Here is an 18736-nt window from a genome sequence, read left to right on the forward strand (position 1 = left end):
CGGTCCGGCACACAGTTTTAATCTGCCAGGAAGTTTCAGAATTCGTTCAGTCTGTATACTTCGTGGTCTACAATTTTGATTTTTAGTTTATTGTTATTCGCATTTCCCTTACTTTTCGTTACTTTTACTTCTTTGGTCTAACTTTAGTTCTCATTCTGTGCCTATAAGTTTATTACATTTAGAATCGTTTTTACTTCAATTAGATATTGTACCTGAGCTATTGTTGTTGGTATGGTGTCCATTTTGATGAGAGAAATCTTATCACTGAACTGTTTAGTATTCTCTGCCTTACCTGCCTGTTCACAACGAATCCTACTCCTGAAAATAGAGAACTTGAGTAGCATTCGTTGCGAAGAGCGTGGTCGGGCAGAGAGTGAGTTACGGTGAATAATTTAGTGACAGCAAACCATTATCAACAACAGTTTAGAAGTTTTATCAAGTGTGTGGGATATTGCATGTATACAGAGAAGGGCAGCACTAATTGTCACTTCTTTTTTATCCATGGGAGGGTGCCATAAAGATGCTGAAGAAACTGAACTGGCTGATTGTTGAAGATAGAGGTAACCCATATCGAGAAAGCCTATTTACTTTCAACAAGCGGCTTTAAATGATAATTCTAGGAGAATGCCACAACCCCTTACGTATCGCTCTGGTAGGGATCGTGAGGACAAGAGTAGAGTAATTACAGCACACACTGAGGCATTTGAACATTCTTCCCGCGCTCATTTCGTGAATGGAACAGAAGAAAACCCTAATAACTGTTACAGTGAGACATAGCCTCTGCCATGCACTTCAAGTGGTTGGCAGATTTTACATGTAGACGTAGATGTGTACATGCCAACGCCTCAAGGAGAAGATGAGGAAACAGAGGAGGTATATGAAGATATTAAACGGCTAATGAGCATATAAAGGAAAACTGGAGTCTAATAGTGAGGGGAATTGGAACACTGTGGTAGATGAAGGAATGTAAGTTATTATAGAATTTAGGTTCGGTAGTAGAAATAATAAAGAAAAAAGACTGACTGATTTCTACAATAATTTTCAGAGGTTTCAAGAATCACAAGAAGAGGACTACTCTCGGAAATAGCCTTTAGAGACGTGACGATACCAGCTGATTTTCATCCTGGTGAGAGAGAGAGAAATTCTGAAATCGGTTATTGGAATGTAAGGTATACCCGAGATAGATATGGACTCAATGCACACGTCTCGATTTTCATAGGTGTGTATCATCGTTGTGGAGTGTACTGGATGAAGAATACACATCTGGCGGTGGACGGGATTCGTGCTGTCATCTTTCGAAAGCAGGAAGACTGGCCGAGTCCGTCCGTGAGTGGCCGGTGCCGCCGTTGATAAGCGAGCGCGGCTCAAGGGTCTGCGCTACAAAAGCGGCGCCGGGGCGCAGAGTCCAGCAGTGGGTCATCCAGCGGCCAGTAGTCAGCCGGAGACAGCAGCGACACCATGTGGAGAGCGGCGCGAGCGGTCACGGCCACCGGCGGCCTGCGGGCCTCCGCCCCCACCCACGCCTCCACCCCCGCCCCCGCAGCCACCCACGCCATGGCACGCAGGGGTCACCGCACCGTCGCCCCCCGCCTCATCCTGCCGCAGGTACGAGCGCGCACTGCCAGGATTACACGTCCAGTAAACAAGTCGTCAAATAGTGCTAGAGATTACACTTCAAGCAAATAAGTCGTCAAATAGCGTGCTAGAACGAACACTACAGTGGCACACAGATGCCGGATGTCATTGGAACCGATGTAACCTAGTCGTCTTCCCACCGGCTCATTTAGAGTCGTGCAACGGTATCGGATCCATTAATGGCTTGCCATTTTTACATACGTGTAGCTTTGCTATAGCGCTAGGCTGCGTTAAACGGAGTGCAAACCTTGATGTTTACATAACAGTCTACATCCACTCTTACGTTTGTACATACAAGGTTACAAGGTCATAGTTTAGTGTGGATGTTATGTAGTGTATCAATATGATTTTCTTCCCCCTTACACAAAATGATGCACTAAAAGAATCATTATACATATGTCATGGTGCAAGTGATAACGTCCCTAATTGTGTTATTCCAATCTATATCCAAAATATAAGTGAGAGAAAATAATTGACCTCTTATCTTGAAACGTACTATATCAAAATTTCAAGAGTAAGTGTCTCGTTAATACGCAGGACAATCCTATAGCATCTCCATATACAGTTTGTTGGTCCTTTCTACAACGCTATGGCCCGGACTTTGAACCTCCTCTGTCTCCTCCGTGAATCCCAACTGGTCCCAGACTGATGAACAAATATGTTACCTGTTCGAACGTATCTGTCCTTCCCGAGTATTGTTTTGTGTAGTTCTACCATATTAAGTAGACGAAGATAAGAAATTATCTTGCCTTGAAAACCAAATAATATGTGACGGGCGAAGCAAGGAGATTATGAAAAGCAGACAAGCACAGGCAAAGAGGGCATTCATAGCCAAAGGAATCTACAAGTGTCAAAAATAGGTCTTAATTTGAGCAACAAATCTTTGAGAATCTAGATTTGGAGCAAGCATTACATGGTTGTAAATTATGAACTGCGGGAAAACCTCATAAGTAGAATCAAAGAATTTAAGATATGGTGCTGTAGAACGACGTTGAAAATTAGTTGTACTCATCAGAGGTTCTCGGCAGGGTAGGCAAAGAAAGGAACATAAGGAATAACATGACAAGAAGATGAGATAAAATGACGCAGAAATGCATTGAGACATCAAGGAATAACTTACATAGCATAGAGAGTAAAAACTGAAAGGGAAGGCAAAGATTGTAATACATCCAGCAAATAACTGAGAATTGTAGTGTGAAAGAGCTACTGTGAGATGAATAGATTGACACAAGAGAGGAATTCGTGGCGGATCGCAACATATTAGTCACACGAATGACAGGCTTAAAAAGTAAGTCAATAAAATAAAACCTTATATTACTCCAGACGTAATTATATGTGGTTCGTTTGTCGCTGAGTCCGCTGACAATTAGCGATGATGTACCCGGAACCCTTGAAGGCACCAAGTGCAAAAACCTAGTCGAAAATCAGTTACACAACATTTCTTCTTCCCGGTATGATTTCGATTTTCCTTCGCAGATTTCAGGCATCAAGCTCTCATCTTTAGCGGAACACCTCACGTTAATAATTTCTTTTTGTGCATGTAACTATTCTTCTTCTACATTATTTTTCTTGTTGCTAAAGAGGTTAAAGGTGTGATGATAACAAAGTCTATGATTGTATCAAACAACACAAATAAAGCAAATATATCCCGGCATAAACGACGTACTCTCCTACTACGAAATGTACGTCCGTATGCCGTCTTTTTAATTTATACACGAAGAAATAAATCGAAACCCGCTGTATGAAAAAGGGATTAAAACAGTTGGTAGTTCATAGAAGGCTGTGTTATTTAAGCCGTATGCAAGATATTGTTCACTATACTTACACAAATTTATTCCCAACTATCTTACGACTAGAGGCAATAAAATTTACGTGGAAACGCATGCCTCAACGCTTAGCCGTCATGTGGCGGAAATTTATTATTTATGTATGTCACTTCACCCTTTGCTGAATCATGGAAAGCTATGAGAGGGGAGGGCTGGGGAGATTTGAGGAGAAGGGCGATGGGAGATGGAGGGAGGAGGAGAGAACCCACGTGAGTATACAGAATCTCCTCAGCTGTCAGACTTCATGGTGATACATTATCCACAACCACTCAGCGAATATAGCGCCATATCCGTCAACTAGGCACGGTGTTAGGCGTATACCTATCTTTTACACATGCTACAAGACTGAAAAAAAACTTCACCTGTATGTATTTAAACGCTTAAACGAATTTTTAAATTAAAGTATGTAACGGCGTACCATATTTCATCTACGCACAACTGATATTTATGATGACAGCAGTTCTTTTCACAATGTTATGAATGCAGCCAGGTACCGTAAAGCACTCATTATTGGCATTTCTGTTAGGTATTGGGACGTTAAAAGCATCGAATCTCAGTTGGTGTAATCCCTTAGGATTTTTTTTTTTAAACTGGGAATACTTGTATCGTTTCGACACCTAGTTAACATACTGACAGTTTATCTTCTTCATTTCCTTCGGCTAAACAGCGTTTTTTCGATTAGCAACTTCAGTTTCTTCATTAGTCTCTACCACCAAGGTCAGTGTTCTCAGCGGCTTTTAAACTGCAGGAGGCAGATATGATCTTCTGGAATAAAACAACTTAGCAGCTGTCGTCGTGGCAAGCACTGACCTCTGGCTGCCTCGGGACGCAGAAGGAGCAAAATCAGCTCTTATCTTCCGCAAACAAACAGCTTAGCCTCATAACATACACACATCGCTGTTGTGCCCTGGGTGATACGAGAGGAAAGTTTTCTCTGCAATGGACTTTTATTACATTCTCTACATAATACATTCACTCATATCAACGCGAGTTCTAGCTGTACAGCACCATACAGAGTGGGATAACAAAAGTATTACGAAACACTTGTCCAGCCTGCTTATCGTTGCGTTTTTCGAGTATGAGGCATGATCGTGGAAAGAAAGATATGGTTTCCGTATCTTCTATGATCCTAACGTTACAATATTAGTACATTACGTATAAAATAAGTATTATCCTTTTTGTAGTATGAATCGTTTCAGAGCGAAGACATGATCACAGAACGTTTATCCAGTGAAGTTGGGCTCGAAGTTAAAAGTTACTTCAATGCCACGGTATCTTTTTTCTCATAAGTGCAAGGTGCCATTTCATGTTACGGACACTTCTGTGGCAGCTATCTAGAAACATTTCAATCAGTGCCACGTATACCAGTCTGATTGCTCATTGTCGCCTAAAGCGTGTCAGCCGTAATCTTTGTGCAAACTTATAATATCAGCGGTCGTCAACAGATTAAACACCGGTAAATGCCCGAAAACGATAAGAGAGCTTCTAACTGATTGACGGTAAACCTGACCTTATAGCCAACAAGTTAAAAGTTCCGTAACATATAAAATATTTGTCCAATGTTCATCGTCACGTCAGTTATCGATTTAAGTACGTAATCTACATCTATCTAGCTAGAATACAACAAATAAAGGACGAGGGTGACTCTTCGAAGTATCTTAATGGTGTTATATGAAGTAATAGACGACCCATACCACAACTGAAAACTGTCACATCTATGACGCTTATGTAAGGAGCAATTATATTAGTACGTTGAGAAGAAATTGTGCAAAATTAATGGAGAAACGCATGGTGAAAAGCAAGTAAATTTAATAAGAATTGAAACTATGAAGAAGCGTGAACCTTGATAATGATTACGAGGTCCACAACAGTACAATTGAGATTAGTTAAAGAGGTAACACCTGTATAAAAAAAAGTTAGATAAAGCACTTAAATAGATGTCACTATATACAGTACAACACATAATAACAGGAAACAGAAAAAACTAGTCATCCGATGTAGTACGATAAGTTCCTGAAAGTGTTGGAATATATCAGGCAAAGCCGCGCAGAGGCTCATTCGCGCTGCTGCTGCTGCAAAGGCAACTGCATTGAACGCCGCCACGACGCCTTACAGGAGAATTCGTCGCCCGTTCTAAACAGACAGTGCATAAAACCATCGAGAACATCGAGTTCGCCACAACAGCTGGAGACAAGAAGAACCGCGTACCAGTTAAGAGTCTGTGGTTGCAGACTTAATTTTAGTACTGACATTAACGATACTTTCGATCATGCTAATGGTTGGCTCACCGTAGCCACTGTACATTTAGGTACAGGAGTACCTAGTGTTCCTGGACTTGAAAGTTTTGTTGATAGGGACATTAATGCCTATCATACCTACCATATGGCAGAACTTGCAAATAAAGACTTTGGTAAATCTGCTTATATGTCGCCTTCTGCATTGTCTTTGTATACCCGTATAAAGAGAAAAATATCTGTAATAGATGTCACTATATACAGTACAACAGATAGTAACAGGAAACAGAAAAAACTAGTCATCCGATGTAGTACGATAAGTTGCTGAAAGTGTTGGAATATGTCAGACAGAGTTTTTCACAGTCTCGGACAAAGAACTTCCAGCACCTTTTTTATACACATCAGATTCTGATGTTCCGGAACATGTGCAGAAAATTGGAATATAAATCAACATAAAACATCATTTCCGCCGTTTTTATTGCTCATGAAAACCACAAAATGGTTCAAATGGCTCTGAGCACTATGGGACTTACCATCCGAGGTTATTAGTCCCCTAGAACTTAGAACTACTTAAACCTAACTAACCTAAGAACATCACACACATCCATGCCTGAGGCAGGATTCGAACTTGCGACCGTAGCAGTCACGCGGTTCCAGAAGCGCCTAGATCAGCTCGGCTGAAAACCACACATTGCAAGGTGTACCACCACACAGCGAGACCTTCAGAGATGATGGTCCAGATTCTGTACACGCCAGTACCTCTAATACCCAGTAGCACGTCCTCTTGCATTGATACATGGCTGTATTCGTCGTACCACTCTACCCACTAGTTCGTCAAGGCATTCTTGATTCATATTGCCGCACTCCTTAATGACGATTCGGCGTAGATCAGTCAGAATGGTTGGTGGGTCACGCCGTCCATAAACAGCCCTATTCAATCAATACCAGGCATGTTCGATTGGTTCATGTGTGGAGAACATGCTGGCCACTCTAGTCGAGCAATGTCGTTATCCTGAAGGAAGTCATTCAGAAGATGTGCACGATGGGGGCGTGAATTGTCGTTCATGAAGACGAACGCCTCACCAATATGCTGCTGATATGGTCGCACTATCGGTCGGGGGATGGCATTCTCGTATCGTACAGCCGTTACGGTGCCTTCCATGACCAGCTGCGTACGTCGGCCCCACATAGCGCCACCCCAAAACAGCAGGTAACCTCCACCTTTCTGCACTCGCTGGGCAGTGTGTCTAAGGCATTAAGCCTGACCGGGGTACCTCCAAACACGTCTCCGACGATTGTGTGGTTGAAGGCATATGCGACATTCATCGGTGAAGAGAATGTGAAGCCAGTTCTGTGCGGTCCATTCGGCATGTTGTTGGGCCCATCTGTACCGCGCTGTTGGTGTCGTGGTTGCAAAGACGGGCCTCGTCTTGGACGTCGGGAGTGACGTTGCGCATCATGCAGCCTATCGCGCACAGTTTGAGTCGTAACACGACTTCCTGTGGCTGTAAGAAAAGCATAATCTGAAGGTATCTACCATCCACTGCAGTAATAGCCCTTGGGCGGCCTGAGCGCGGCATGTCATCGACAGTTACAGTCTCTCTGTATCTTCTCCATGTCCGAACAAGATCGCTTTGGTTCACTCCGAGACGCCTGGACACTTCCCTTGTTAAGAAGCCGTCCTGGCGCAAAGTAACAATACGGACGCCATAGACCCGCGGTATTGACCGTCTATGCATGGTTGAACTATGGACAACACGACCCGTGTACCTCCTTTCTGGTGGAATGACTGGAACTGATCCGCTGCCGGACCCCCTCCGTCAAATAGGCGCTGCTCATGCATGGTTGTTTACATATTTGGGCGGGTTTAGTCAAAGGGGCTGTGTCTGTGATACAATATCCAGAGTCAACGTCTATCTTCAGAAGTTCTGGGAAATGGGTGATGTAAAACTTTTTTTGATGTGTATAATTGGTTTGAGAACCCATGTCCAGGAAACGGGAACCAGCGTCTTTTATAGTTGGATGATACAGACATACAAAAAATGTTAACGAAATGGAAGTTCTCAAAAAAAAAAATGGCTCTGAGCACTATGGGAATCAACTGCTGTGGTCATTAGTCCCCTAGAACTTAGAACTACTTAAACCTAACTAACCTAATGACATCACACACATCCATGCCCGAGGCAGGATTCGAACCTGCGACCGTAGCAGTCGCACGGTTCCGGACTGCGCGCCTAGAACCGCGAGACCACCTCGGCCGGCACAAAAGAAAGGCCCCATCAGATTGAAAGAATGGTTAAATACTACAGAATGATAAATTAATAGGCACATGAATTATATGCTCTTAACAGTCACCAGACGTAAACAGAACTTAAACAATAAGTACATATGACACCAAAGAAAAATCTCTAACGTAGGTATAGAAGAAAATAAGACTGAAAAAATACAGCTTTTTATAGAATGTGTCCAATATTAGAACTATATCACCTAATGTGTATATCTCTGTTAATTAACAGTCAAATTTTAGTGAAAAATCCCTGTTTCTTCACAAAAATAAATCCTTGACTTGACGTTGAAGAAATGATGTTAGCAAACTAATTAAATGTGTACAACAACTAATCAATTATTTACTTATAGCAATTAATATCCATTACAGATGGAATTGAATCCTAGCCTGTCTCGTTAGTGTGTCTGTTAAAAAGCTTCATTATGTTGAAGTAACTCCTCTAATTTATTTTATTATGAAAGACAAACAGCAATGTCTTACATAATTACGTAACCAGAGCAATCAAGTCATTACTGAACTGTGTACACAAGATACGTAATATTTCCAAGTGAAATACATAAATGGTAACAGCTATAATGTTTGGACAATAGAAGGGTGCAGAGCTAGATCTGTGACCCACAGTTGACGTGGCTACCTCAGAATTCGGAATATCCAGATGTAAACATACCTGGAGTTGCGCTATGTCATCTTTATCAATCACAACACTAGGAGATATTCTGATTTATAAAGAACCAAATCAGCAACTGAAGATCCTTCGCTTCGCTCTGTGCGGCTTTGTTGACATAAATATCAATTCCATACGACTTATCAGTAGGCTGACAATTTCACTGCATGGTCCTCGCAACTTAGACAGGCAACGCCCCTTGGCAGAAGATATGTCAATTGCTGGGATTGGGTGAAAGCACGTAGGGCTACTCCCATGAATCGGTTGTCTGCAGTGGATCATGTTGCCGTGGCATGGTGGTGATCTGTATCTGTCGTGACAGAGAACAGAATCACTCCCAAGACAAAACTAGTTCAGTCACATCATAAAACATATGAAAAATAGTCGCATGTAAATTAGTACAAAGCCCTAATTTTATATACATCACTCAATTTACTGCTTACTGTCTTCCGCAAAATAATTTCTCTGAACACAAAACATATTTACACCGTAGTTCACTCATTACAGGGAGCATGCTTAATCAGTTTGTTGTGCTACATTACGGGAAAGAATACTGAACTAGACAATCACATCCTAGCAAAGGCACAACATGACAATTTCATTCCTATAGTATTATTCATTTTCAGTCTTTTCTGTGCATTAATGGTACACCTTAATGGTCCCCATACGACGAAATTCAAAATACTATGCGCGATTATGTCTTTCTATTAAAAAGGAATTTGAATATACTATAGTTTGAATTCTAAATTTCATGATTTCGTCCTTTGCCCTCCAAGACTTCAAAAGTGATTTTATGAGATTTATACACAATGTGTTTCACTAATTGGTCATGTTTCAATTTTCTAGCAAGTGGCAGCTTCTACATCTACTGTAACGCCACTCATTGTCTCTCTTTGGCTGTCAGCACAATTCATGATGGAAAACAAATAATCTCGACGAAAATGTTGTCCGGCTTTTTCGTCGTAAAACTTTACAAGGTGGCAGAACACTACTATCATGAGCTAAAATGTTCATCACATCTTCAAAACCGGACAGGTTATTAATCCAGACCTTGCATTTCTTTTGCTGTATGTTTGAAACAGTCTGTCAAGCTCCCACAATATACACATGGATGGATTGGATGATGGATGATACATATATAGTAATTTGACATATCTCCTCCTCTTTAATGAATGAGTTCCACACTTCAGAAACAAATTGTGGTTCATTCTGAAGGGATACATTATGGGCAAATGATATTCAGAAAGTTATATTCTTTTAATTTTTTATCTGTGATTTAGCAGTTAGATTGTCTCAGCGGAAAGCAGTGAACAAATTTTGAAAATAAATCCAACAAACACTACTAAGATATTTGAGATTTTTCTACAAGACATCGAGAAAGGCCTGTAGAGGTGCAAAGTGATGTTTTTGCTTAGTGTTCTTCATAGTTTACAGTTCTTCATAGTTACTGACATGTGATCTAAGATTACCTATTGTAAGCACTTCTTGGGACCAAAGTGTGTGAAACTGGTATGAATACATTTAATCAGATCGTCATTAATGTGTTTTGGAATGCAAGTTCAAGTCTGTTCTGTGGTAGATGACGTCATAAAGAATTTTAGTCTCCGTTTCCTCTTGAAGGATTGTTTTGACAAATTTTAATATTTCATCTGCTTGCAGCTCTTCTTTGATGTTACGTATGCCTGCGAATTTTTGACTCTCCAACCACGTCTCTCATAATATTAACCTTGATCTCTCGTACACATGGTTCTATGGTTCTCGGTGCAAAAATCTTGTAACTATTGTAGAAGACGTGTCAAAAAATTTGGTACCACATTTGTTTTGCTGGGATTTCAAAACTAAATTCCTGGAGGATGAAGACCCAACCAGCGAGTCGATTATGCATCAACTTACACTGAAGTAAGAACAGTGCCAAGGATCTATATTCGCAATGGGATGCTGTATGAGCAGAAAATAACGAAACCGTTAGAAGCCCCAAACATCGCACTCTATCATGCTGTGTCTCCTTTCTACAATGAAAAAACTCGACTTGTGAACACCATCTTATGGTGTTATTCCTCACCATTCTCACTGACTATTAATTGTAAAAGGGCTCCCAGTCCAAAGTCACTATCGTCAGCTGCGTGTATAAAATGCTAGAATTATATGTATACATTATTTACGGAAATATCGGTATCTCTTCTGTTTCACGAAGCTGTTTGTTTAATTTCTGGGATATTTAAGTAGCATTACTTGATGAATCTTGAAATGTTGCAATTTTATGACCATTTACCTAAGATAAAACACTAGAATTAAAGCGTCATTAATATTTTGTACGTCTGTCCATCATAATTCTGTTTTAACGTTTAATTACTTTTAGTTTCCCAGCGTCGGCTTCTTTTCTCATGCCTGTCAACCGTATCGTGGAGAGACAGACGAACGATCTCGAAATCTTTTGCTTTCTACGATCTGCTAGTTCCATCTTCTCGTCATTTCTACATCAATCATCTCCGCGCGCGTAAATCTGCGACTCGTCATGCCTTAATGCATCACTGTATCTCGGCAGATTATAGCTGTGTTGACTACACGGCTGGCGCCCAAAATTACCTTGATGCGGTGCTTTGCATCACTGAATATGTTGGTTGCGACGTGCTCCACTTCGTTCCATTCACCTGCTGCTGCTTCATTGTCGATCTCTTTTAAATCATCAACAGCTCCAAAAAGTTCGTCGAAATCATCGATGGTCACGAAGCTAAATGTTTTCTCACTTTTCACAACAAACTTTTTACCAAAATTTTAATTATATAATCGTAGCTCAAGGGACCGTCCAGATAACTGTTCAGTATCCAATGATTTCACACCGACCCATCGTTGCGGTCGATTGCGCAAAGAAAATAACTTCTCTTTGATGCTTCGTTGTTTCTCTCGCGAGCAATACTTGTGAATGAATGCGTTTTCGAAGTCTGCAAGTGTAGTATATTGGTCAGGTACACAGTTTCCCCACGCTCGACCATATGTGCCCATGTGCCGTGTATAAATATCAATTTTTCCTGACTCATTCTAAATTTGTGCGAAAGAAGTTCTAAATTATTTTAGGAAAATAGCTGGATGTAATTTTGTGTGCTGGCCAAAGTCGTTAAACAGTCACTGACGAGCTCACTATCGACGATAAAATTAGTGCAGCAGCCCTCCCCACGATTGTCTGGCATTAGCATTTCTACTTCCTGTTGGTAGTGACCAGCGTGTTGCAAATTCTAATGTCATCCATTGGTTCTTCCAACTCCTGTACCTCTGATTCTAAATCGGAATATTGCTGTTGCTCGTCTAATTCTATTTTAATAACCGATTTTCTTGTTCTGTTCGCACGCTTCTTTATCAGAAACTACCTCATTATTTTTAACGCAATGTCCAGTAGAAGTTGTTTCACAGCTTCCTATTGTAAATATACTTGGGCTTCTGCTTCTGTCTTCTGACAGTGTGACTTAACCTCACACATAAATTCAGACTGTTGCACACCGGGTGCTACATGCTTCCGTAAATTTATTGAACTGAAACTGTGGCTTATTACAAACATGTACTACAATTTGATCCAAAATGTTGTTCAAATCACTTTCCCATTTTTGACTAAGCTCATTGAGTATTTTTCCCATATTGGTGCTCAGTTGTTGCTTAGTACTATCTAGTACAAATTTTGATCATCTGCCTTCAAATCTCTTAACTTTTTTCATTCTCATTATGTTTTTTTTTATCTAATGTTTGCAAAATTTGCATTAATACATACTCTCTTCCCGGATTACCAACGCGCTTATTGTCTATCGCTGCCTCTCGTGGTTCTAGGTCTTCTTTGAACTATCGTTTTCAACAGCGTTTACAATTTGGATTCTGTTAATTAACTCTGATTCATTAATGAAATCCATATAACCACTGCCCTGATTAACACTATCCTCGCCATTGATTACGTTATGATCTTCTCTCCGACTAATCACTGTTATTCAGCTACGTAATTCATAATTAAAGTAACAGTTCACTGTCTATATCTTTTTCCCTGTCCAACGTTGCTTGAAACACCAAGGTGCCACTAAAAATTCAAAATTCATTCACCATACGTTGACGCTGGCTATCGGACTCTGGATCCGAAAATTACCGCAGGTTTCCGTGTATAACATGACTAGCTGGTGTCCTATATTAAACGATGGTGCTTCGCTTCCCATTTTTCTTCTTGTTAATTTTATTATACGTTTTCTTTTGCTGGTAACTTTTAAGAAGTAGAATATGAAAGGCTCTGCTGCTAACTGTTAAGATAGATCAAACATTGTGGATTTATGGAAGCGATAACTCATTTCAGAACCAATTTAAATACACTCAATTTTAGCGAAGTCCCACATGTCATAATAAGGCATTCATCACATCACACTGAAGCCTTTAGACTATCAGAACACGGCACGGTTAACTAGCCCGAAAACATACGAGCGAGCGAGACCGCCCTGTGCCGACTCAGTTCCGTAACTGTCCACCCGTTACTGTGTTGCCACACTAAGTGCACGAGCATAGCAACAACAGTCACTGTATAGCAACGCAATGTCAGAGGGAAAATCCTGGATTCGGCTACACTAGCGGTAGCTGCAGTAACAGAATACATAATCTGCGATTTAGCTGAACTGTAAACTTAGGACACATGTCACAAAGAAAAACCGCTCATGTGAAACTCAGCTTGCCCATTCCTCTAATGACATACTGCGAACTATGGATGAAGGGCAACAGGCAGATATTTCTAGATTTCCGGAAAGCATTTGAAACGGCGCCCCATTGCAGGTTGTTAACGAAGGTAGGAGCATGTGGAATATGTTCAAAAATTCGTGAGTGGCTCGAAAGACTTCTTAAATAGTAGAACCCATTACGTTGGCCTCGACGGCGAGTGTTAATCAGAGACAAGATTATCGTCATTAGTGCCCCAGGGAATGTGCTAGGACCGCTGTTGTTCTCTATATTCATAAATAATTTGGCAGTGAGGGAGGGCAGCAATCTGTGATTGTTTGCTGATCATGCAGTGGTGTACAATAATGCATCGAAGCTGAGTGACTGTAGGAACATACAAGACGACTTAGACAAAATTTCTGATTGGTGTGACGAATGGCAGCTAGCCCTGAACATGGACAAATGTAAGTTAATGCGGATGAGTAGGAAGATCTAACCTGTAATGTTACAATACGGTATTGCTAGTGTTCTGCTTAACACAATCAAGTCGTTTATATACCTCACCGTAACGTTGCAAAGCGATGTGCGACAGAACGAGCACATGACAACTGTGCCACGGAAGGTGAATGTTCGACTTCCGTTCATTTTGGGAATTTTAGGAAAGAGTGGTTCACCTACAAAGGAGACCACATATGGGACGTAGGTGCGACGTATTCTCGAGTACGGCTCGAGTGTTTGGAATCAGTAGCAGGTCGAAGCAACTCGTAGGTGTGTTGCTAGATTTGTTACCGGTAGGTTCAAACAACACGTAAGTGTTGCGGAGATGCTTCGGAAACTCCAATGGGAAGACCTGGAGGAAAACCGACCTCTTTTTCGAGGGACACTATGTAATCATAAATATCCTGACACCTGGCTGAATATGAGATTTACAAGTTCGTGGTGCCCTCCATCGGTAATGCTGAAATTCAATATGGTATTGGCCCACCCTAAGACTTGATGACAGCTTCCACTCTTGCAGGCATACGTTCAATCAGGTGCTGGAAGGATTGTTGGGGACATGAAGCCCATTCTTCACGGAGTGCTGCAATAAGGATGTCGGTTGATGAGGCCTGGCACGAAGTCTGCATTCCAAAACATCCCAAAAGTGTTCTGTAGGATTCAGATTAGGACTCTGTGCACGCCAGTTCATTATAGGGATGTTATTGTCGCGCAACCACTCCGCCAAAGGCCGTGCATTATGAACAGTTGCTCGTTCGTGTTGAAAGATACAGTCACCTCCGGATTTTACTGTTGGCACTACACACGCTGGCAGATAACGTTCACTGGGCATTTTCCATGCCCACACACTGTCATCGGATCGTCACATTGTGTACCGTGATTCGTCACTCCACACAACGTTTTTTCATTATTCAATCTTCGACCCTTACACCAAGCGAGGCGTCATTTGGCATTTACCGGCGTGATGTGTGACATATGTGTAGCCACTCGACCATTAGATCCAAATTTTCTCACTTACTGCCTAACTGTCGTAGTACTTGCAATGGATCCTGATGTTTTGAATTCCTGTGTGATGGTCTAAATAGATGTCTGCCTATTACACGTTACGACCCTCTTCAACTGTCGGCGGTCTATGTCAGTGAACAGACGACGTCAGCCTGTACGCTTTTGTGCTGTATGTGTCCCCTCATGTTTGACTTCACTATCACATCGGAAACAGACGACAAAGGGATGTTTAGGAGTGTGGAAATCTCGCATAACGCAAGTGACACCCAATCACCTGATCACGTACTAAGTCCGTGAGTTCCACGGAGCGACCCATTTTGCTCTCTCACGATTTTTAATGACTACTGAGGTCGCTGATATGGAGTACGTGGCAGTAGGTGGCAGCACAAGGCACCTAATATAAAAACATATGTTTTGAGGGTGTCAGGATACTGTTTATCACATACTAAACACTACTGAGAAAATTTAGCGACCGGCATTTGAAGCTGACGTTGCGCGTAGGGAGCACTAAGATAAGATACGAAAAAGTAGGGTTATACGGAGGCATATAGACAGTCATTTTTCAGTCGCTCTATTTTCGAGTGAAACAGGAAAGGAAATGACTAGTAATGGTACAGCGTACCCTCCGCCATGTGCCGTACGGTGGCTTGCGGAGTATGTACTTACATGTAGATGAGAGATATATCAACGACGTAGGATATAGGCTTATTACACGTAATAGCATGATGTTGTGACGCCCAAACGACTCGCTGTGACAATCCATTTTACCTGTGGAAAATCAGTGTGTCCCATTGGAAGTCACATCGTGGTACTGAGATTTTTGATAACGAGGCATATTTATTTCTTTCAAGTTTCCTCTGGGTTTTGTGACACTTCATATACTGAGCTTGGCTACATCCTTTGCAGTCACCTGCAAAGGACGTTACAGTCTTTCATGTACGCTATCTGTCTTCAGTATCAATTACATATTCCTGGTACAGGGTTCTAGAAAACATTTAAGCGTGGGTTTATTTGGATAATCTTTCCTGATCATACAATTTTCGCAAGTATTACTGCGTTACTCGTTTAAAGTATCCTATTTGTGTATCACTTCTAAATAGTTTACGTAGCTGAACATTGGCTTTATAACCCTCTGGTAGTACTGTAATTGAAGAAAGGTCGTCACTGGTGCACGTCTTAATGCTCGTCTGAAGGTTAGATCCTTTTTTCCATTACATATAAAGTAAGACGCTTCTCCTACCTTGCTGCTCTCAACATGTCTATCAAAATACTTAAACGCATTCAATTCAGAGCCCACAAATACACATTCTCAATATTGCACAACGTACTGATAGAGTAGCTGCTTATGTTGAAGCAAGAATTGCTATTTAGGGTTAAGCGGCTATGCCTAACATGAAGTTTTAAAGTAAATAAATGTACGGTGGTGCAAAGAATGCCGTTAAGTTACGGCATGTACTACGAATATAGACTCCGACGCACACATGAAAATGATGTTAAATATGTCAAGGAACAATCACCTAAAGTTCTGAAACGTGTTGCTATGAATGTTGGCTTGGTGGTGGGGGGGGGGGGGGGGGTGGAGGTGTCACTCACTTTTCGGTGTAAATTTTAAGTGATATTTAGAACAAAATAGACTGAGTCTGTTAAGAAAACCTTCGCTGATCGACTTTATCAGATGATCAGATGAATGCTGATGAACAGTAAGCTAGACAACTAATGTTTTTGAAAGAAAAAGTTTTCTCTGCGATTCAGCTGGAGCAGTCTACAGGGTGAGTCACCTCACGTTACCGCTGGATATATTTCGTAAACCACTTCAAATACTGACGAACAGATTCCAGACCGAACTTGAGGAGAGGGGCTAGTGTAAATGGTTAATACAAAACTGCACGGAAGTATGTTTTTTTACACAACCTACGTATTTTCAAATGGAACCACGTTAGTTTTGTTAGCACATCTGAACATATGAACAAATACGTAATCAGTGCCGCTTGTTGCATTGTAAAACGTTAATTACATCCAGAGATATAGTAACCTAAAGTTGACGCTTGAGTACCACTCCTCCGCTGTTTGATCGTGTGTATCGGAGAGCACCGAATTACGTAGGAGTCCAAAGGGAACGGTGATGGACCTTAGGTACAGAAGAGACTAGAACAGCACATTACGTCCCCATGCTAACACCTTTTTATTGGCCTTTTTCACTGACGCACATCTACATTACCATGAGTGGTGAGGTACACGTACACACGTGGTGTGCGTCAGTGAAAAAGACCAATAAAAAGGTGTTAGCATGTGGACGTAATGTGCTGTTCCAGTCTCTTCTGTACCTAAGATCCATCACCGTTCCCTTTGGATCCCTACGTAATTCGGTGCTCTCCGATACACACGATCGAACAGCGGAGGAGTGTTACTCAAGCATCAACTTTAGGTTACTATATCTCTGGATGTAATTAACGTTTTACAATGCAACAAGCGGCACTGATTACGTATTTGTTCATATGTTCAGATGTGCTAACAACACTAACGCGGTTCCATTTAAAAAAAACGTAGGTTTCTGTTAAAAAACATACTTCCGTCCATTTTTCATGGTTTGTATTAACCAATTACATTAGCCTCTCTTCTCACGTTCGGTCTGTGGAATCGATTCGTCAGTATTTGATGTGGTTTACGAAATATGTCGAGCGATAATGTTAGGTGACTCACACTGTATTATCTCCTCATCAAGCGTTCGTAATAAACATCTATTAATCTTACCAAAAAGCGTGAAAGAATTTGTTATTTGTTACCGTATAGTGTTCAATCGAGATTAGATATTACAGAAACCACAGGCTAAAAAAGAATATTTTTCCATAAAACAATTTTTTGTCTTGTCATATTCGTTCTTAAGGCACCCACAGTAGGTGAATTCCAAAATTCAGAAGCCTGTCGTTCACGGCGCGTAAATCATTCTCCATTTTCTGCCGTCGTTACCGAATGTACTTGCCGGGCGCTGAAATCGTGCGAATCGCGCTCCCTGAGGTTCACATAATGTGATCTATTGAGCTACGCTACATTAACCACAATAAAGTCGCGTTAAAGGGCTGTCGTCAATCGCCCAAACCATTACAGAAGCTCAGGAGAATTTTTTCTGTGATAGGGAAATCCCTTTTATTATGACAAAGGACCATAAATGGTCCCTCGGAGAGCATATGCACTGCATGAAGACCCTGGTAAATCACGCAGACGGATTTGAGCAGTTGCAAGAAGACGTCGATAAGTTCTCGATCATTCTCTCAGTTGTTAGCGCCAAAGGCAAATGCCGACTGTACATTTTCTGTGTATTTCTAGCATTCGTTCATATTCAGAAATACATTTTATCTGTTTTACAGAATTCACCTCCCAACAAATGGCAATTAGAGTTTACAATGGAAAAAGAGACAGTGTGTATGTTAACGTCTTTTGAAACGTATCGGTCAGTGCTATTTAGTTTCAATGTATTGACGGCTGTGTGTTGTATTTATATATGTTGGATGTACCATTGATTACTGATCATGTCATCAAATAACATTTGCACTGGACTCGGTGTAATTTTCACAAAGCTTTGTTACAGATAGCTTAAGTGCTAGATAAAGGCTTAGTAGAGACACCTGCGAGTAATCAGAAATAAATGACGTCATAATACCACCACGTTAAGACAGGATTTACCTTTTCTATTTCGTTTTAATGAACGTGACTATAACTGCCTTTCTCGGATACGTGTCTTATTAATGACTCTGTTGAACTCTTCAGCCGTAATTTCTCCTTTAAGAATACATATACTTCCATTCTTTACAAGGAACCTTACGGTGCGTGGTGGAAGGTATTTCTGATACACCAATTACTTTCCTACCGTTTGTTTAATGTAGTTATTCCACTTTGGATCGCGTGGGAATATTTC

The 18736-nt window shown here is 41.1% G+C and overlaps 1 protein-coding gene across 1 annotated transcript in view; it reads left to right on the forward strand.

The window, feature by feature from the left end:
* Positions 1 to 1345: 1345 nt before the first annotated feature.
* Positions 1346 to 18736, forward strand: part of LOC126276148 (delta-1-pyrroline-5-carboxylate synthase) — a 174656-nt gene continuing 157265 nt past the window's right edge. The window contains exon 1 of the mRNA XM_049977255.1: positions 1346 to 1605. Coding sequence (XP_049833212.1) covers positions 1459 to 1605 — 147 coding nt within the window. The 5' untranslated portion in view covers positions 1346 to 1458. The remainder of the gene's footprint in view (positions 1606 to 18736) is intronic.

The sequence above is a fragment of the Schistocerca gregaria genome, chromosome 1 (genome assembly GCF_023897955.1).
Source record: "Schistocerca gregaria isolate iqSchGreg1 chromosome 1, iqSchGreg1.2, whole genome shotgun sequence".
Taxonomy (NCBI): domain Eukaryota; kingdom Metazoa; phylum Arthropoda; class Insecta; order Orthoptera; family Acrididae; genus Schistocerca; species Schistocerca gregaria.